The following is a 21,877-nucleotide window of genomic DNA, read 5'->3' on the forward strand; positions in this document are numbered from 1 at the left end:
GCTGGCCAGGCCCTCAGGGGCTTAAGAGATTCCAAGACCCACTCCCTTTCTTATCTGAAGCAACGCCTGACTTGCTGGTGTGCTTGCAGGTAGGTATGTGATCCCGTGTCGGAGGCCCGCTCCCCTACTTCTGAAGCCTGAACAAGACTGAACATTTCCCTAACAACCTCCCAACTCCTACTTGACAGACCATGTTTTCCCAGCACCCCCAAATGAACTCTATCTACATCTTTCATACATTTTAAGTTGAAAGAACTGAGAGCATCATGGAGTTGCTTGCTATTACTAGGCACACACATCATAAGATAGAGGTAGCAAGAATGAAAATGGCATATCAGTAACCAGCCTGGGACTGGGGAGCCCCACAGGGCTCTTTCGGGTCCCTGAAATCACACTGTGTGAAGACAGACGAAGGCCACAGATATAGCCAAAGGACTTTTAACTGAGAGTTAGAAAGTCACGTTCTGGATAATTGTATGGATGGATGGATCGTAAGGTTGGCAGAAGCAGTACCATGCACTCAGAGCCAGGATGTACCTCAGATGCTCCAGGACCACTGCACAGCCACTTTCTGCCACAGTCCCTTCTTTCTGCCACCCCACCTGAGCTGGGGCTGTGCTCACATCTGAGTTCTTGAAAGTGAAGTTGCTCAGTCATGTCCGACTCTTCGGCCCCATGGACTGTAGCCCACCAGGCTTCTCCATCCATGGGGTTTTCCAGGCAAGAGCACTGGAGTGGGTTGCCATTTCCTTCTCCAGGAGATCTTCCCCACCCAGGAATCGAACCCAGGTCTCCCATATTGCAGGCTGACGCTTTACCCTCTGAGCCACCATGGACCCTTTTCTCTGCCACCCTGCCTGGGCTGGGGCTGTGCTCACGTCTGAGTTCTTAATAAGCCACAATAGTGGATATAGCATTTCAACTCCTACCCTAATTGGTAGTAGAGCTAAATGATAGCTTTCTTATTTGTTCCCTAATTTAAAAGCTATCCCAGAATAGTGGATATATTATTTGTTAAATTATTATTATTTTAATAGTTGAGTTTTCTTCTATCTATTCTGTGTAATGTAGACATGTTAATCAGCATGTTAATCATGTTAATAAACAGGTCAGGCACTGTCTGGTGAGGGGTGACTCTGGCCAAGAGAGTGGGGAATGGACTCTCGACCCCTTGAAAAGATTATTACCTCTACTAGGAATCTCTTTACCATGATACTCAACAAATGACCTCTTAAGGAGAGTGAGTGCTTTGAGAGAATACTGGCTGAGTAGTTACATGAATAATCCAACTCAGATGCACACCCTACCGAGGAGCAAAGAGCCAGTCACAACTTAAATATCAGCAAAGAAAAATTCTAATACTCACATTTTAATAAAGGATGATATGGCTCACCCTGAATCCAAATTGGGGGAATCAGGAGTGACCCGTAGATGGAATGTCCAACTCATAGCCTCTTCCTGATGCCTGTTGGCGGCTGAGCTCTGGTGGCTGCCTGTTGGCATGGATGCCAGGACCATTGCTGGTCAGGAGGGGGCTAGAAGGCTTCAGTGTAGGGAAGGCAGGGCTGCAGCAGGGAGAGGACTGTGGCCCGGTGGGCTCTGAATTCAAGCAGCCTCTGAGCCCATGTTCAGAATCAGTATTTCCCCAAGGAAATCGTGTTTTTCTACTTGCACAGTGTCTCCCAGTTCATCCAGCACAAGAGCAACCCCTTTCTCACGAAAGTTGATTTTCATTAAAGCAGATTTTATATAACACATACTTAAGATCAAGGGCCATGGAGCTTTATCTGCCTGGGCTTCACGTCCCAGCTCTACCTCTTACTAGCTTTGTGACCTTGGGCCATTAGTTAATCTTTCAGTTCTTAAGTTTCTTCATCTGTCAAGTAGGATAATAACCTACTTCATCTGTCCAGTAGGATAATAACCCTAAGTACCCATCTCATCGGGTTGTTATGAGGATTACATGAACTCATTGAAGTGCTCTGAACAGGGACTGACTCAAAATAATCACTGTCTATATAAACTATATATCTTGGTTTGAGAATGTGAAATTTTCACTTGACAGAAACTAAATTTAACAGTTTTTTGCACTGGTTGTTTGGGAGATTGTGAGCCTTTGTATCTTCAATAGCCCAGATGTGCTTAAAGCTATGATCACATAAGGACATTTTTGAAAGACATGGACAGGATTTGAAATTTTCAGGATGAAGTTGCAGGCTAGCATTCTCTAAATTTCTATTTTCTCAGTGTAAAGAATATAATATCTGCAAACAACAGCTGGACAAATATTGGAAGATATAATTCCAACTTCTTGCCATGTTGGCAAAAGCTGTTGGGAGAGAGAGAGGGACCATCCGCCTTGTATCATTACCTTTTTATAGCTGGAAGAAGAGAAGTTGGATGAGTCATTTTATCAAGGCAAGTTTTTGAAAGAGCAGACCTAAGGAAGCATTGTCAGGGGCATCCTGGAAGCTATCAGATCACATGCAGCAATTTACCAAGAAGGTCTGGGTCATCAGCTTCTTTATGTTGTTATGTTATAGATTTCATGTTGTTTACCTGGAGAAGCTTAGCTGAGTTCCAAGCATCTAATTGTGTCCTTGCCCTACGTTTCAGGGCAAGGAGCGGGTAGTTCAACTTCAGGCAAGGTGCTGGCCTGAAGTCAGTCTGCCCAAAAAAGGAAATGGCAGGAAAGATTGTCTGAAAAGGAAGCAGAGAACTGGAGCTTCAGTTAAAAAGTGGGCTGGTGTTGGCAACACTAGATATTTTAATGGGCTTCGGGCAGGACAGGTAGGCCACCAGCCGTTTGTCCAGCTTTCCCAGCTGCACTTAATAAGGCCAGTCTGGGGCTTCCCGGGTGGCACAGTGGTGAAGAATCTGCCTACCAGTGCAGGAGATTCAGGAATCATGGGTTCAATTCCTGGGTCAAGAAGCTTCCCTGGAGTAGAAAATGGTAACGCACTCCAGTATTCTTGTCTGGAAAATGCCATGGACAAAGAAGTCTGGAAGCCTACAATCCATGAGGTTGCAAAGAGTCAGACACAATTGAGCACAAGCACACAACTCCCAGGGATAGACTCTTTTTTAAAATTTATTTTTATTTTTGGCTGCTGTGGGTCTCCGTTACTGCGTGCGGGCTTTCTCTAGTTGCGGGCAGCAGGGGCTCCTCTCTAGTTGTGGTTTGCAGGCTTCTCATTGCAGTGGCTTCTCTTGTTTCAGAGCATGGGTTCTGGGGTGCATGGGCTGACTAGTAATGACCCACAGGCTTCGGTGCCCTGAGGCATGTGGAATCTTCCCAGACCGGGGATGGAACCTGTGTCCCCTGCAGGTGGATTCTTAACCACTGGACCACCAGGGAAGTCCTAAGTGATGACTCTCGCTCTTTAGGGACAAGGGTGAGACCAGGGCAAACCAAGCAAGGGAAAACAGTTGGTAAAAGAGCTGCTGAGGACACAAAGCAAGTGAGACACAGAGACAAGAAGAGGCGTCAGGTCAGCAGTCAGTATGTGGGCACAACCCCGTGGCCCCTGAACTTTGCTGTAGGGACCCTGGACTTCTGCCCCTTTTCCATCTATAAAATGAAGGGGTTGGAGAGTCTATGTCAGGTCCCCCCGGCTCGAACCCTCTCTGTTACTAAATGGTTCTACAACCCTGGCCATGAACTAATCCAGTGGAGTAGAAGGCAGAGGTCAGGTATAGCTCGTCCACATTTTCCGCCTCTCGGCACACACTCCTGCCGTCACGTGGCAGGTGCTTCCCAGGGTGGGCACTGTGAAACACGTGTACCTTCCCCTCTTGTGGACTATAGGAGACAGTATTAATGCCCACCTGGCAAATATTTCACTCCTGGCCTGGAATCTAGCCCTTTTGAGGCTCTCTGGGGCTGCTTCTGACTTTTTGCTACTTTGGGGAAAAAAATTAAGTAACTTTTTCAGTGTATCTCCTTCCTTTATGATCCCCTGTTAAAACAAGCAAACCAACAAAACTCCTTTCATCAGGGTTTGGCTGGCTTCTTTCCTGTGTCTGATCGTGGGTATGGTGTGGAATTTCTTTGGGCTGTGCTCCTGATTAATATCCCTTTGAGTCATTTCTTCTGACTCCTGTTAGATGCTCCAGAATGCTCCCAGTAGGAATTGTGTACTTTCTTGGAGGTAGAGGTTGGCTATGGAGTGACAGCCTGGGGAATAGCATGAATCTATCCCTTCTGAGCAGATTAAACCAATGCATAGATCTTCTTGCCCTTTAACCAGAACACGAGGACACCATGTGATGTGATATGAATCAAGTTTTCTAGCGTCTAGGTAGTTCATAGGGGTAGCAACCATGGTTTGAAACCACTGACTTAGTTCTATAAAACAAAACCATCCAGTCAGACCCGGTGGAATGCTAATTTGACCCAGGGAACTTAGGCCAAGAAAGCTGAAGCCCTTATCTACCTTGGCTCTGTGTTCTGAGTTGAAGCCAGCCCCAGGGAACAGAGCCAGGACCCAGTTGTTCCTGGTTCCCAGCAACTCACATAATTTATTTTGCTAAGAAATAGAGTTGGTTTCTGTTGTTTGGCTACTAGAATTTCATAGGATAGATTATTTGGGGTAATAGGATATCAGATTAATCATCTAAACCTCACTTGTATAGTGATGTGAAATACTTTCTCCTCCCTAGTATAATTTTATAATATCAACTCTATTGGGCTTCCTGGTGGCCCAGTGGTAAAGAACCCGCCTGCCAATGAAGGAGACACAGGTTCAGTACCTGGGTCTGAAAGATCACTTGAAGAAGAAAATGGCAACCCACTCCAGTATTCTTGCCTGGAAAATGCCATAGACAGAGGAGCCTGGAGGGCTAAGTCCATGGGGTTGCAAAGAGTCGGTCATGACGTAGCGACTGAGCCTCCACACGCGCATCAACTGTATTATCATATTACATAGAAAGCTTAAGAATTCTACAGTTATATTCCCCTTTCTCACACCTCCCCCCATCACTCTGGAAGAGTCCTGAGGTTTGAGGAGATTAAGGAGAATTTTCATCAGGAATTCTCATTGCATCACTTTTGTAAGGAAACATTGTCCAGTTTTGGTGCCTTTATTAAAGTGATAGGCATGGGAAACCCACTTGGTATATGAGCGAAGTTGTTTGGTTTAGAAAGATCTGTATCTTACTTGCAACTTGTCTATATGGTTTGTCTTCGTACAGAAGTTCTGGTTTCTCCATTCAAAAGGCATTAAGGCATTAAACCACAGAGCCACCACCACCACCACCACCACCAAGAGCCTTCTTCTCTTCCTCCTCCAGTCTTGAGTTCTGTTCTCGCAAGTCTGCTGAGTGCTGGTATTGCCAGCCAGGGAAGACCACAGCTTTCATGAGGGCCTCCTTCACCCTCTAGGCTGGCTGACATACTGGGAGAAGCCAGGGACCCAGGGTCCTGTGGGGACTGCACACAGAGGGTTTCCCAAGGGTTTGGTTATAAACTTATCTCAGTTGGCTTAGAAACCCCAGGTAGATTATTTCTGGGTGTTTTGATGTAAATGGAAGCTACACAGAATTCTCAGCATTTACATAGATGGGACCCTAACTAGGACTGGCAGCCCTGAGTATGACTCCTGTTTGGTTGCTGCTGTGAACCCACTGTAGACAGCAAGGATGCTTCCAGTGGCAATCAGAATATGGCCTGCCATTATGATGCTAGTATACAGAAAGTGAAAGTGAAGTCGCTGAGTCATGTCCAACTCTTTGTGACCCCATGGACTGTAGTCTACCAGGCTTTTCCATCCATGGGATTTTCCAGGCAAGAGTACTGGGTGGATTGCCATTTCCTTCTCCAGGGGATCTTCCCGACCCAGGGATCGAACTCGGGTCTCCCGCAGTGTAGGCAGACGCTTTACACTCTGAGCCACCAGGGAAGCCCAGTATACAGAACCAGAAGCCAAAATGTGTAAGAACGTTGGAACGTATTTTATAGTTCCTTTAAACTGACATATAACTCTTGGTTTGATGTTTAAAAGTAAAACAGTCTACCTCTTTTTCTTCTACTCAGCTGCTGTCAACAGGAGCTCAAGCCAGAATTGTGAGACTCACATGTCAAGGATGTGACATGCGAGTCCTTTGTCATCCTTAACTGTTTATTTGTTTTTCTCTCCCAAAATGAGATAAATTTACCTATGTCCAGCTGCTGCTTCCAGCAACAGCAATCTGACAAGTTGAATTATTCTATTCATACACACACACACTGTCTTATCTAGTGGATCTTGTAGGTATGATACATACACATAGATAAAAATATAGGAGCTTCCCTGGTGGTCCAGTGGTTAAGAATCTGCCTTGCAATGCAAGGGACACCAGTTCGATCCCGGGTCCGAGAAGATCCCACGTGCTGCGAAGCAGCTAAGCCCGTGCACCACAACTACTGAGCCAGCACTGCAGAGCCCATGAGCTGCAACTCCTGAAGCCCACACACCTAAAGCCTGTGCTCCCCAGCGAGAGAGGACACTGAAATGAGAAGCCCCCGCGTGACAATGAAGAACAGCCCTCACTGGCTGCAACGGGATAAATCTCACACACACAGACACACACACATCCCTGAATAGACTTTGGACAGTTTAATGCAGTAGTCTACAAGAGGTTCCTGCTATCTCATTCTCATTACTAACATTACAGGGCATTCTGTTTAGGGGGGGTGTGTGTATGTATATGTGTGTGTGTATGATGTCAAAGTACTGTCATATACGTACTGTCATTTAAAACACAACCAGCACGGCCTGACCTTGTGTTTGGAACTTTACATACCTTTCTAAATCATCTCAATATCCCCATGAGATCAACCAAGTTGTTATGGCCATTTACAAATATGGAGAACAGGTTCTGAGATTCTCTTGAGAATTCAGGATTCCTACGTATCAGAGTTGGAATTTGGACCGCAGCCTCTCTGACTCCATATCCTGACTTCCTAACCACGACTCTTTCCTGACTGTTTAATTCTCATGACAGTCCAACAACACAAATTCAGTTTTATCATCATCCCTATTTTACAGATGAGAAAACTGAGGGGCCTACATTGTAGGCCTACATTGTAATGTAGGCTAATGTGCCTACATTATTGGTTTTCTGGCTTTGATTGGATTCAGTCATCTTTTATACCAGTGAAGTTCTGACAGGCAAGATAAATATTTTAAAGTAATGTAGAGCATGGAATCGGTCCACGTGACCACCACATGGCTCATTCGGAAGGTTACTTTATCTAAAACCATAAAAGTAAACATAACTTTTTGCAAAAATAGTAATCAAAACAATTTCCTTGGAAAGGGTTATTGATAGAGGCATATTAATAATACACAACAAATATTAAATGTGTATTAGGTGCCAGAGACTATTCTACATGTATTAATTCATTTTATCTTTCCAACAGCCCTCTGATAAGGGTTCTGTTAGTCCCCATTTAACAGACAAGGAAACAGGCTCCAAGAGGTTAAATAACTTGGGCAGGCTTACACTGCTGAGTGCTGAGGGTTGGCCCAGAGTCCACAGCATTCCCCACTCTGCAGGATCGCTGTGTTAGTCTTCGTTTTGCATTCTTTGAGTTTCTTTGATTCATCTGTGAAGCCACCCTCTTATCTCCCCTCATGTACTTTGCTGACCCTGAGGCAGACTGTCTGGGCACACTGGGGATACCTTAGTTATTACGCTCCTATTCTGACGTCTGAATTTCCCACAGATCCATCAAATGAAAGACACTTTAGCATAGTTTGAAAAGCAAAAAAATAAGTCTCCTTTAGTGGTTAAGTACAGTTCTATTTAAGACTCATTTCTAGAACAATAGCTGACAAAATAAATGTAGAACTAGACTTTGATGCCTTTTTTCCCCCCAACAATCCTTAGCCTTTACTAAACAAGTTCTGGAAGATCTCTTTGTCGGATACACAGTCACTAATCAGATTCATCCTCCGTCATTCACCCAGCTCTTGACTGATGATGAGGGCATGCTCCTCAGGTGCTCCTCAGGTGTGCCTACCTTGGCCCTGGGCCTGCCGCAGCTCTGCAATTTGTCTTTCTCAGGAGCCAATGTCTTATAATCACTTAACAAGAAAATACTGTTGGTCAGTCATGGAGAGACCTGGGCTCACTTGCTGCTTTCAGCTCCTACTTCCTCAAGCACATAAGATTCTGAAAAGAACAATAAGATTGAACTGGTGTGAGAAGTCACTAACTCAGGTGAAATCTACGGACTCCGTTTTGAAATCAGAATTTTTTTTCCTGTTGTTTTGCTTAGAAGATCCCACCTCTTCTGATAAGTGCCTGAGCACATTTTAGAACTGAAATTTCAGTTCCCTTTTCTTTAGCATCTGAGACCTCATAGCTTGCTTCTGCGAGGGTGTTTGAAAATCACAGAACTCCTCTTTCAACCTGAGGCTGTTTGCTAAACAAGTTGTCATATCTTTCAGAACAAGACATCCATTTTTTAAAGACATTTAGGTAGAAAACACATTTTAAAACATATGCATGTCTCACAGGGTTATTTTATTTTCTAAATGATGTGGAGAAGGGACTCATTCCATTCTCACGAGAAGCTTTTTCTGTCTGTTCGCAAGGGATAGAACAGGGTGGGAGAAATGGCTGGGGCTTTGGATGCATTTGGCCTGGGTTTGAATCTTGATCCATCATTACCATTACTTAGGGCTCTGAGCCTCCACTTCCCCGTCTGTAAAAATGGGAATTTTAATGCTCTAGCTGGGTTTCCCAGGTGGCGCAGTGGTAAAGAATCCACCTGCCAATGCAGGAAACACAAGCAGTATAGGTTTGATCCCTGGGTTGGGAAGATTCCCCTGGAGAAGGAAATAGCAACCCACTCCAGTATTCTTGCCTGGAGAATCCCATGGACAGAGAAACGAGGCAGGCTACGGTCCATGGGGTCGCAAGGAGTTGAACACAACTTAGCGACTGAGCACACACACCGTGCTGGGGTTCTCTGTGAACAGAGAGGCCAGTTGTAATCAACCGGAGTAGACAGGATGACAACAACTTGATGATTTTTTCTAGCCCATAATTTAGAAAGAGCAAATGGCAACTGAATAGGTAATAATAATAATGAGGCCATTAGGAAGCCAACAAAAGAGTAATGATAGCTGTGAAGTGTAGGGAGAAAGGCTGGAGTCTTGAAATTAGATGACTTTTAATCTTGACTTGACTACTTACTAGCTGAGTTGCCCTGGGCAGGTTATTTCATTTGATTCTCTCTTTCGTAGAGTGAGGACAATCCTATTGGCCTTTTTATATCTCAGAACTGTCAGGAGTCTCAGGGGAAATAACAAAGTGTGTTTTGTAAACCAGAAAGTTTGAACCAGCTTCCTGAGGCCTTGGGGGTGGGGGGCAGGGCGGGGATGGGTTCTTTTTTTTTTTCCCCAATATATTTGTTTTAATTGAAAGATAATTGCTTTACAATACTGTGTTGGTTTCTGCCATACGTCAACATGAATTTGCCATAGGTATGCCTACGGAGAAGGCAATGGCAACCCACGCCAATACCCTTGCCTGGAAAATTCCATGGGCAGAGGAGCCTGGTGGGCTGCAGTCCATGGGGTCGCTAAGAGTCGGACACAACTTAGTGACTTCCGTTTCACTTTTCACTTTCATCCATTGGAGAAGGAAATGGCAAGCCACTCCAGTGTTCTTGCCTGGAGAATCCCAGGGACGGGGGAGCCTGGTGGACTGCCGTCTATATGGTCGCACAGAGTCGGACACGACTGAAGTGACTTAGCAGCAGCAGCAGCATGCCTATGTCCCCTCCCTCTTGGAACTCCCTCCCACCCCACCCAACCCCCCAGGTTGTCACAAATCCCCGGGTTGAGTTCCCAGAGTCGTACAGCAAATCCTTGCTGGCTGTCTGTCCCACGTGTGCTCGTGTGCGTGTTTGCAGGCTGCTCTCCCCATTCGCCCACCCTCTCCTGCCCCCACTGCCATGCCCGCAGGCCTAGTCTCTGTTTGCATCTCCAGTGCTGCCCTGCAGATAGGTTCATCGTACCATCTTTCTAAATCCTCTGTGTGTGTGTGTGTGTGAATATTTGTTTTCTCTCTGTGACTCACTTCACCCTGTGCAATAGGCTCTAGGCCATCTGCTTCATTAGAACTGACTCACATGCGCTCCTTTTGATAGCTGAGTAATATTCCATTGCATATATGTGCCACAGCTTCTTTGTCCATTCATCTGTCGGTGAACATCTAGGTTGTCCCCACGTCCTAGCTAGTGAAGATAGTGCTGTGATGGGCACATGTGTCTTTTTCAATTACGGTCTCCTTGGGGTATATGCCTAATAGTGGGGTTGTCGGGTTATATGGTAATTTTATTCCTAATTTTTTGAGGAATCTCCATACCGTCTTCCATAATGGGAGGACACTGACAACCTACCCCAGGGTCCCAGCCAGCCCAGCCACCTGTGTTTATAAGTGTGTATCTTTGGAGGCTTCTAAGACGACTAGATAACACACCATGTTTCTGCAGAGCATGTTTCTGCAAAGCAAAAAATGAGATACTTTTTCTGGGAGAAATGTTTTCAGAGTTCCTCTAAAGGGTCTGAGTGAGGCCTGGTGAAGAAATTACAGTTATATTTGCAACTGGAGAAAGGTGAAAGTCAAGACAGGAATTTTTATTCAAAACAGTGAGAAGACAAATACTGTAAGAAAGGAAAGGGCCACAAGAAGCGGAGGAAAGGAGTTTGGGACTTGGAGCAGGATTTCCACTCGCCGTTATTAAACCTAATAATTCATGGTTTTGCATTTGGGGGAGAATAATCAGCCATTGTACTCCAGTGGAAAACATCCAAGCGTTGAGTTTCCAGAGAGTCTGGGCTTCCTCTGGCCTGGCTTTGACTGGTGTCTAGAAGGAGAAATCACTCTCTTCTCCATGTGTGCAAAAGGGCAGGCGTCTGAATGGATATCTCTTCTTTAAAAATGTCTGTGATGATAAATGTGTGCCTGGGATCTGGGGGAGCTGGGAATTCCTTGGTAATGCTCGTTTCTCATTTCTGTCCATGGCCCAGAGATAGATATCGGCCATATTCGAGGATGGAAACTCTTCAGCCTTGCCGTGTTCTCCTGCCCCTTGAGAGTCATGTTCTGTTTGAAAAGAGCTAAAAAAAATGAAGGCTGCTCTTTCACTTGGGATAAGAAAATCCTTCTCAAAGCAATAAGGGCTCTGTGAGAGTAACAGGATCCATATGTTGAAGCTGGCTGCTAATACATAGCATATGGGCCAGTGCACTTTCCAAGCTAGAAATATGCCTCTCATTCTCCAAAGAATGCCCCAGTAAACTCCAGAAAGGACCATAACTTCAGCAACGGGTGGCTGAGGCTCAGCTTCTGGGCCTCATAGGCCTGTTGTTCTGTGGTGTATGAGCCACAGATAGGGATTTAAAAGGTCCAGGTGGCTTTAAGATGGGTGGCACTGGCTTATAGCCCTCTCCTATAGGGCCCTGTGCTCCCCTAATGTACTGTGGACTTGGTCTCTTCTGTTAAGGGATGTGCATCTGATTCTTTGTTAAACCGAGTGGAAACATTTTATCTTCTACTGGCAGAGACAGCATTATGTAATGGAAAGAACTCTTACCTGGGAGCCAGGTGGCCTGGACTCTGGGGCCATGCTGGCCCTCACTAGATGTGACCTTAGGGAAGTCACTTTACCTCTCTTTTCTTTTTTTAATTTAAAAAAAAAATTAGTTTTTTTTTTTATATATATTTTTTTTTTGGCTACGTGGAGCCTTAGTTGCAGCACGCACGATCTTTCGTTGTGGCACTCAGGGTCTCTAGCTGTGGCCTGAGGGCTTAGCTGGTCCGACACATTAGTTCCCTAGCCAGGGATCAAACCCATATCCCTTGCATTGCAACGCAGATTCTTAACCACTGGACCACCAGCAACGTCCCTACTGCTCTTTTCTGACCAGAAAATGAGGAGGTGCGACATGGTGATGGTTGGGACCCCTCCTGCTCAGGTCCATCCAGAATCCATCCAGAGGAGAGTGATGGAAGAAAGCAGCCACACCCAGGCACACCTGCCCACCCCACCCCGGTGCTGTGGCCCCCACATTATAATCCACTGTAGCGTGAAACAGGTCACCAGTCCAGGTTCGATGCATGAGACAGGGTGCTTGGGGCTGGTGCACTGGGATGACCCTGAGGGATGGGATGGGGAGGGAGGTGGGAGGGGGTTCAGGATGGGGAACTCATGTACACCCGTGGCTGATTCATGTCGATGTATGGCAAAAACCACTACAATATTATAAAGTAATTAGCCTCCAATTAAAATAAATTAATTTTTTAAAATTAAAAAAAATAATAATCCATTGTAGCACTGCACACTACGGGCGAAATTCAGGAAAGGTAGGGAAAAGACCTTTCATTGCTCTCAGGAAGAATTCCATCCTGGGTCTCAAATGAGTAATCGGAAGCAAACCGACTGCTGAGAGACAGGCGGCCCCTCCATTCCTATCGTATTTCTTAGGAGCTGGCATTTGGAAGCCTCTGGATTCCTGCTTCATATTCTCAGAGTGGTGCGCTCAGCATCGTTGCCCAGCCCGTTCCTGATTTCTCGCTCCTCCCCATTCGGTTCCTGTCCCACCAAACCATCCCTTTCCCTGCAGCCTCTGCTGGGTTTTTCCGTGGGCTGCTTTGTCCATAGGATGGCAAGGAAAGCTGTGCCCCTGGTAGATATGTTGCCCCACACTCCTCTTTGCCCGCGCCAAGCAGGCCCTTTGATCCCTGTGTTTCGCTGAGTACAACCGTGGTTGCTTCATCAAATGAGCACAGACCGAGACCCACAATGGCTCTGCCTACAAGCCCGTCACCATGGCAACGAGTATTCCCTCGGCTCTACTGTGCAGAGAAAATGGCTGTTAAAAGGAAGGGCTTGCTGAGTCTCTATTACTCGGTCTGTTTTGTCCAGGCCCCTCCTTCATACCGGCTTGCAGGCGCTTCATGCATTCAACCAAATGTCCATTAGCCTTTAGCTTGCTGATTTACTTTACCTAAGAGGAGGAAAGGCAGAAAGTTGGATCCCAATGAATAATAGCACTTCTCCTACCCTAAGAATACATTTTCATGAGCAATGCTTATCTGACTTAAGCAGATAATCGAGGAACCGGGTGAATACAGGAATCCATGAGATCCGGTGCGATGTGTTTTGTCTTAATGGGTGGAGGGGACTGATAGAGCATGCGTGTGTGCATAGCTAAGTTGCTTCAATTGTGTCCACCTCTTTGCAACCCTGTGGATTACAGCCCACCAGGCTCCTCTTCCCATGGGAGTCTCCAGGCAAGAATACTGGAGTGAGTTTCCTCCAGGGGGATCTTCCTGACCCAGAGATTGAACCCGCATCTCTTATGTCTCCTGCACTGGCAGGCAGGCTTTTTACCACTAGCACCACCTGGGAACCGGATAGAACCTATGGGTATTCAAATCGAGTGTAGTGTAGTAGCCAAGGGATACAGGGGGACCACAGGGCAGAGACTCCAGCATTGCAGAAGAGTGACTGACTGATCAGGGTGACCACGTTTGATCGCTGTCTCCTCTGACGCAAAGAGATGGATTGGTCCTATAGTTGCGAAGTAGGTGAGCACTTGTTTGGCATCCCCTCCCCCAAAACCAGGTTGGATCTTCACGTCGAATCCTTTGTGGTGATGAGGCTCTACAGTGTGGGGAAGTGGCAGGAAGCCCTGTGCAGGGTTGTGAACAGCAGGCTTCCCTCTGAACACAGCTGTGGGGACCCTTCAGGTTGATGGTCCACGTGGAACTACCTGGGCTGCTGTTCCCATGAACGAAGTTCTGCTGTTTGGAAGCAGGACCCTAAGTCTTCTCAAGGGGTCAGGAACATTTAGGGCAGTTTACCCCAGGTCTCCTGGGCGGCCTGCACCGTCTGATAGAGGACAGCAGTTGTACGTAAAATGACCTGGATCATGTCCATTCCTGGCTTTGGCGTGAGGAACTGTGATGATATGTTCTCAAAACCCAAACAACCTCCTCTCTTCGCTCTTTCTGGAAGTGGGCGAGGAGACTCCATTTTTTAATGAAAGCTCTGGTTTCTGTCTCAAAACTCCAAACGCGTGTTTAAACTGGACTTTTTGTCTTTTTCAGTTTCTCTGCAAGTGGATATTGTTCCCAGCCAAGGGGAAATCAGCGTGGGAGAGTCCAAATTCTTCCTGTGCCAAGGCAAGTACCCCTGTCACCCTGCGTCTCAGGAACCCCACCCTGCAGGGCAGAGGTCACAGCTGTGTCTGCTGGGCTGATGGTGTGCCTGGAATCTCAGTTCACCCTGTGACAGGATCACTGGGTGACCTGAGAGCCAGAGAAGTACTCAGACCGTCTCCCTTCCCCAAACTAAGTTTGCCCCAGTACAGTGAAATGTGCCCTGTGGACGTCTGCCTGGTGATGGAGGAGATCGAGGGATTTCCTTGGGAAAGTCAGCACAGCCCCCAGACCGCTGCTCTGGGTGCCTCCAGAGTTCCGTGAATGACACTGGAGAGCGGGGCTGCTTTAGAACAAATGCTTCAGTGGGTCAGTGTCTGGATTATTAGAATCTCCCAGAGGAGGAAAATACAGGAAGTCCTAAAACATGCCTGAAAGAAAGCTGAGTGCCAGCATCTCTTCTGTGGTGAGGCCAGCTGCCCTGGGCTTTCCAGCTCTCCAGTCAATTCCAATATTCTGTCCCATTGCCCGCACCAGAGCTCAGAATTTGTCGAACCTGGTGTCCTTGTCTTTTGTTTAGAAAACATGCCCCATTTCCACAGCTCAGCTAATTATCAGGAAATGTCCTGCGGAGGAAAGGCTTCCTGTGAGGTTCTGGAGTCTGTATGTGACATGCCTGGGATTTGGAACATGAAAGGACCAGGAAAGAGCTGAGCTAGGTGTAAGCTGACATCCAGCATGCTGCTTTCGGCAGGGAGGGGTTTGAAATGCTGTCACGATTTGCACAGGATGAGGCAGCTCGTGGCCACTGGATGTCTTCCCTCCAGCTTTGCCTTCATTACAGCCATTGCAACGAGCCGGAGATGCAGCCGTGGAGCCCACAGAGCATCATGCAAAGAGCGATATTTGTTGAAAACATGATGGGCCCTGAAAGGAAGGCTGCTCCATTTCTACACTAGGCATCTGTGCCGGGCAGTGGGGTGGGGGTGCGGGCAGGGGGAGGGCGCTGGGCACAGAGGACGCTGTGCAAGAACCATCCAGGATCCCAGAGCCCTTGTTATGGCTCAGTGTCTGGACAGCTCAGCAGCAGCAGCGTTCTAGCCTTTGAGCTGCCTGGAGAAGGGATGATGGGCGATTCTGGCTACCTTCTTTGAAGCATTTCAGCAGATGTGTTTGCCTGTCTGAGGCCGTGGGGGGTGCTGAAACGCCAGTTTGTGCAGGCAGATGGTGGAGCAAAAGTCGTTGGAATTTATACTCAGAGACTAGCCGGCATCTCATCTTCTATACAGGAGACGTCATCTAAGCCCTCGAAAACAAGCTGATGAGTTGACTAACCAACTAGCGCTTGAGCTCAGATCCTGGATACGAACTGCCTTTGCCCCCCATTCTGCAAGGCTATAAGCTACCAGTTCAGTGCCTGCACACAGTAGATCCTCAGCAAATACCTCTTCCCTCACTAGGGATAGGCCCACTATGAGAAACATCAGCACCAGTGTTCGTTGAGTTCTTTCCAAATATTAATACACAGCAAGTAAATGCAGAAGTGACCAACATGAATGGTCACACACAGGTGCACGCACACCTCCCACCTCAGTAGAGTTCTTCCTCAGTAGCTCTTATCAACCACCTACTGTTTCCTGGAGGCGTCTTTGTCTTTTCAGCATCAGTGGTTTGAAAATTATCTCTCCCTCTCTAGTGGCCGGAGATGCCAAAGATAAAGACATCTCCTGGTTCTCGCCCAACGGAGAGAAGCTCACCCCAAACCAGCAGCGGATCTCGGTGGTATGGAACGATGACTCCTCCTCCACCCTCACCATCTACAATGCCAACATCGATGATGCCGGCATCTACAAGTGTGTGGTCACTGCGGAGGATGGCACCGAGTCAGAGGCCACGGTCAACGTGAAGATCTTCCGTAAGACCCCCTTCCTTCTCCTTCTGTATTCCCTGACCGCTCCTTTGGCCGGGAAGACAACATGGGTAGCAAAGAGTGGGGTGGAATAGAGGGCTTGACCGGGCCTCTTTTCTACTTTTCTCTAGGTCTTTTCTGCATCAAGATAAGAGCTCCAATGTGGGTTCTTTTGCTTGTTTTTGGTGGTTTTTTTTTTTGTGTGGGGGGGGCCTACTGGTTTCAAACTAAATTTATTATTCCATGAGGTACTATATACAAACATTTTCCATGTGGTGCTAGTGGTAAGGAACCTGCCTGCCAGTGCAGGAGATGTAAGAGACTTGGGTCTGATTCCTGGGTCAGGAAGATTCCCTGGCATGGCAACCCACTCCAGTATTCTTGCCTAGAGAATCCCATGGACAGAAGAGCCCCGTGGGCTACAGTTCACAGAATCACAGAGAGTCAGACACGACTGAAGCGACTTAGCACACGCGCACACACTCTATACAAATAAGATTCTTATCAGGGAGTTCCGTAGTGGTCCAGTGGTTAAGAATCCACCTGCCAATGCAGGGCATGTGGGTTCGTACCCTGGTAGGGGAAGATGCCGCATGCTGCAGAGCAACTTAGCCTATGAGCCACAGCGCTGAAGCCTGCACACCCGAAAACCTGTTGAGTTCAGTTCAGTTCAGTCGCTCAGTCATGTCCGACTCTGCAACCCCATGAGCTGCAGCACACCAGGCCTCCCTGTCCAACACCAACTCCTAGAGCCCACCCAAACTCATGTCCATCGAGTTGGTGATGCCATCCAAATCTCATCCTCTGTCGTCCCCTTCTGCTCCTGCCCTCAATCTTACCCAGCATCAGGGTCTTTTCAAATGAGTCCTCTGCAACAAAAGAAGCCACCGCAATGAGAAGCCCATACAGTGCAACTAGAGTGTAGCCCCCGCAGCAACAAAGACCCAGTGCAGCCAACAAGAAATAAATTAAAACTAAAGGAAAATTCTAAAAATATTTTATCAGTATGTTTTCTAAAAACTTGTTATATTTTAATGCCTTTTTAACATATGTAGGTTATATCAGGATTTGTATTTTTTAATTTATTTTTTATTGGCATACAGCTGCTTTATTTACACTATTGTGTTGGTTTCTGCTGTACAGCAAAGTGAATCAGCCATGTGTATACATATATCCTCCCTTCCATCCAGTGTGATTTTAAAGGATCCTTGGCCAACTCCAGACTCACAGCTGTGTTCATGCTGGTCACAGCGACCTCGCCCTGGCCTCGACTCTCTAAATTCACGTTATACCATTCCCAGAGGGTGTGTGTTCCCCTCGCCCTTCCCCGAGTGTTGACTGACCGTTTTACACCTCAGTGTACCCCCCGTATTTCACTCTTTCCTGCTGGCAGTGGAGTACAACGGCTCAGTGGGGTGGGAGGGGTTATTGTGTGAACACTCTGTGCCCCTCAGAGCAGGTGGTTCCCATCGCCACTGAAACCAGTGTAAAGGTGGCATCTCGTTATCTTGCTATCATGCGTCTGTCCTGTGGGCCAGGGTCATGGTGGGTGACCGCTAATGGAACGGTATTGATTGCCACAGTATTTATTGCCATAAGCCTGCCTTTCCTGTTCTAGTCTTCAAAATTCTCTCTGCTATAGATAGGCTGGGGTTGGGGTGTCAGACAGACTAGGGGACAGAGAAAGGACTGATGGCTCCTACCAGTTCATTCTACCTGTGAGTTGTGTTCCATTAGCTCCATCCACATGGTAAAGACACCTGTCCCTCTGTAGACCCTTTTCTGCACAGAGTGATAAATTTAGCACTCTGAATGGACATTAATTGCCAAACATGGCTGAACGTATTCCTCTTCTTGTGCCATCTGCTTTGCCTGCATGTTTGGCCAAGTGATGGGTGGACCCTGTTGGGTACCGCTGCTTATATGGACTCGAATCCAAGTGGTAAGGCACCAGTGAAAAGGGATTTTTGTGGGAGAACCACTGTTTTCCCTCACTCTCCTCTTGCCCGTTTTTCAGAGAAGCTCATGTTCAAGAACGCGCCAACCCCACAGGAGTTCAGGGAGGGAGAAGATGCCGTGATCGTGTGTGATGTGGTCAGCTCCCTCCCCCCAACCATCATCTGGAAGCACAAAGGCCGAGATGTCATCCTGAAAAAAGATGGTGAGACCGGGCAGCCGCCCCTTCCCCAGCCTGCCGAGCCCCTTAGCATTTCCACCTCCACCAGCTACTGAGGCTCCTACCCCAAACTCAGACTCCAGTGTCCCAGAATTGCATGCCGTTTCCAGGTTCACGGTTGCATGTCTATAGTTTGTATATTCAGTCACTTCACTTTCTCTCCAAAGAAAAATACAGATTTCCAGCAGACTTCTGCTCTTGGCTTTATGTTGGAGCCAGGGACATATTATCTTATTTCAGCTTAAAGCCCCTCCCTACTCCCAGCCCTCCACCTGCCTCCATGAGACTGAAGGTAGGAAGAAGGCAAGGCTCAGTGCCCGGCCTGCAGGCTCCCGTCCTCTGACCGATCCTGGGACAAGCCTGCCTCTTGTCTTTTCTAGTCCGATTCATAGTCCTGACCAACAACTACCTCCAGATCCGGGGCATCAAGAAAACAGATGAGGGCACTTACCGCTGTGAGGGCAGGATCCTGGCCCGCGGGGAGATCAACTTCAAGGACATTCAGGTCATCGTGAATGGTAAGGAGACCTGGCCTTCCTGCTCTCTGCACGGCTCCCGCCTTGGCTTATCCACGTCAGCTGAGTCCACCCCTTCCCCCAGCCCACCGCCATCCTCTGCTTTGTTCATTGGTTTGTTTTTAAAGACACTCGCCTTCTGGGTCTCCCTCAACTATGAGGACTTCCAGTGCAATTCTGGAATGTCCTTCACTATCTCGCAGCACCAGAAATTTGCCCCGTGCTTCCTAATAAATTCTTCCTTGTCCTTCACTGTCCTTGATGTTACCGTAATGGTGTAGTCCATCCCCTGGTTCAGTGTTCAGAGAAAATTTTATCATCAATTCAGGCCTCGGAATAGTCAGAATCATAGTCCATCCGTGGGTTTATTAATCTTAATTTGCAGTGTCAAATAAACACACCCGGGGAATCGATCTGACATTTACAAGATATTTAGAGGAAATTATAATGTCAGTACTAAGAAAATAAGTAAATTGTGGTTGTTTTAGATATTGATAATGTATTTTTTGCCAAACTCTCTCTCTCATTCCTTTGGTAAAAACCAGTTAGGGTGCACAGAGTTGTTTAGGACAATCCAAGTGAAATGTCACTCTTTGGTGAGCTAGTGCATTTCACATTGGTATTAACCATTTAATCACTGGGGACCAAAATTTTCAACTCTTTCCAGTATCAAGAGCCCCCCTTTAAATGTCAAGTTCTGCCAGTCATGGAAGTTGTTAAGATGGGTATGCATTGATTGAGAAAATATATAATGATAAATAGCTACTATAAATTGAATACCACTTTAAAATAAGGAAAACATTAATATAGCTTCTAAATCTGTATTATTGAAAAGCAATATTATTATATATTGTTATGCATATAACAGTACTAAGTACTGTTGGGAAACACTAATGCATGCTTGTGGGTGAATTATTTATCCAGTTTACAGTAATTGTTTGGTGCACACCTGCATTTAGACCCCTTACACTAAAGCTCAGCAGTTACCCAAGACCCCCAAGCCTCTGACTTGGGGCCCCCCAAAAGTGCCTCTCCTCCAGGCCACCGAGTCCCTTCACGTTTTCCCAGCCACCCCTGACAGCCCTTCTCTCCTTCAGTGCCACCCACCGTCCAGGCCAGACAGAGCATCGTGAATGCCACCGCCAACCTCGGCCAGTCCGTCACCCTCGTGTGCAACGCCGAAGGCTTCCCAGAGCCCACCGTGAGCTGGACGAAGTAAGGAACTGGCTGGAGCCTTTCCCACCAGCTAGTGGAGGAGGAGAGCTGGCAGGGCCTACTCTGTGTTGGGGTTTCAAGGGAATGCAGTGGGAAGCTGGGAACCATCCGCTCCGAGGGCAGGGTGGACTCTTCCAGTAAGGTCCACTTGCCTTGTGTGTGCATTGGATTCCTCCATTTTCAGTTTGTGGGGCAGAATCAGAGACCCTGTTTGGAGTTCTAGAGGATGCCACTTGCAGCCCTTAGGCAGAATCAGAGATGTGGTTAAAGGAATCACACGGAAAGAAATACAATCGAACGTCTTAACTTTCTGTGCAAGCTCAGTCTTCCACATGCGTTCAGTCTGCATTTTATAGAAACAAACTAAAAATCAACCTCTTAGTTCTGTCGTCAATATCACGGTCCTTCCCGTTTCTGTGCCCGGCAGGGACGGGGAGCAGATAGAGAATGAGGAGGACGAGAAGTACCTGTTCAGCGACGACAGCTCTGAGCTGACCATCAGGAAGGTGGACAAGAACGACGAGGCCGAGTACGTCTGCATTGCCGAGAACAAGGCGGGCGAGCAGGACGCGTCCATCCACCTCAAGGTCTTCGGTAAGGACAGTGAAGTCAAGGTCATTGCTCTGCCACGGTTTCTCTGACCGCACACCGTCCATCAGCAAGACCCTGTCCACTCAGCCAGGGAAGCTGCCCCCAAAGGAGCCGCTTCTCTCCAGCTCCCACCGCCTCAGCCCGAGTCCAGGCCATCTTGGTCCTCACCTGGTCAATGAGATGGCCTCCCAACTGATCCCCTCGCTCCCCATTGTCCCCCTCATCAGCCTCCCCAACTCACAGTAGCTGGAATGACCTTACATGCCACTCCTCTGTTTCAAATCCTCAAACGGTTTCCTGTTAGAGGCATAAAATCCGGACTCCTTTTTGGGGGCAAAACACTATATCTTAGCTCGCCCTGACTTCCTTCCCGACCTCATCATCCCTTCACACTTACAGCTCTCCAGCCCCGAAAGCCCCCTTCCTCTCCCTCAGACACACTAAGCATGTTCTCTGTCTCAGGGACGTTGTTCCAGGTGCTTCTTCCGCTTGAAATCTCATTCTGCCAGATCCCCCGCAAGCTGCCCTCTGCTTATCCATTATCCAGATCTCAGTGCATCCTTCAGATCACCTTCTCAGTGAACCCTGTCCTCCCTGCTCTGACCCACGCGGCTCCCTTATCACTGCCCCCATCCACTCCGCTGACCTCTTCTGCAGTGCCCTTCTCCCTGCCTGAACTGATCTCGCTTACATAGTGGTTTGGGGGATTGCTTTTCCTGCATCCACTAAGCATGTGAGCTCCAAGATGGCAGAGCACCAGCTGCCTTATTCATCACTTTATCTCTGGCATTCCAGACAGTGCCAGACTCCATAATAAGTGGAAAAAAAAAAAAAAAAGTGAAAATGTTACTCACTCAGTCATGTCTGACTCTTTGTAACCCCATGGACTGTAGCCCTCCAGATTCCTCTGTCCATGGAATTCTCCAGAGAAGAGTACTGCAGTAGGTAACCATTTGCTTCTCCAGGGGATCTTCCCAACCCAGGGATTGAGCCTGGGTGTCCTGAATTGCAGGCAGATTTCTTACCGTCTGAGCCACCAGGGAAGCCTATGATAAATAGGCCCTTGTTCAGTGTTAGTGACCACGTGGCTGCCTCTGTCTCCCTTTCTTCCTTCCCTGACCTGTGTGAAGCAGGATTATAAAAGTCATGAAAAGAAACTCTATATCTCTACTCACTTTGTCTCTATAAACTCAATTAACTTCCATTCTCTCAGACCTGAAATGCATTTTGACCTGACTTTGAAAAACGAATTTGTGGTGGAGAGAGATTTAACCTAGTGACTTTCCGCTCTGTCTGCTCATCTTTTTT

At 47.3% G+C, this 21,877-nt stretch overlaps 1 protein-coding gene across 26 annotated transcripts in view; it reads left to right on the forward strand.

Moving 5' to 3' along the window:
• Positions 1-21,877, forward strand: part of NCAM1 (neural cell adhesion molecule 1) — a 361,541-nt gene that overhangs the window by 273,202 nt on the left and 66,462 nt on the right. For all 26 annotated transcript variants that reach the window (XM_070803415.1, XM_070803416.1, XM_070803418.1 and 23 more), the window contains exons 2-7: positions 14,113-14,187; positions 15,860-16,078; positions 18,090-18,233; positions 18,629-18,766; positions 19,861-19,978; positions 20,406-20,572. In XM_070803415.1, coding sequence (XP_070659516.1) covers positions 14,113-14,187; positions 15,860-16,078; positions 18,090-18,233; positions 18,629-18,766; positions 19,861-19,978; positions 20,406-20,572 — 861 coding nt within the window. The remainder of the gene's footprint in view (positions 1-14,112; positions 14,188-15,859; positions 16,079-18,089; positions 18,234-18,628; positions 18,767-19,860; positions 19,979-20,405; positions 20,573-21,877) is intronic.

The sequence above is a fragment of the Bos indicus genome, chromosome 15 (genome assembly GCF_029378745.1).
Source record: "Bos indicus isolate NIAB-ARS_2022 breed Sahiwal x Tharparkar chromosome 15, NIAB-ARS_B.indTharparkar_mat_pri_1.0, whole genome shotgun sequence".
NCBI lineage: Eukaryota > Metazoa > Chordata > Mammalia > Artiodactyla > Bovidae > Bos > Bos indicus.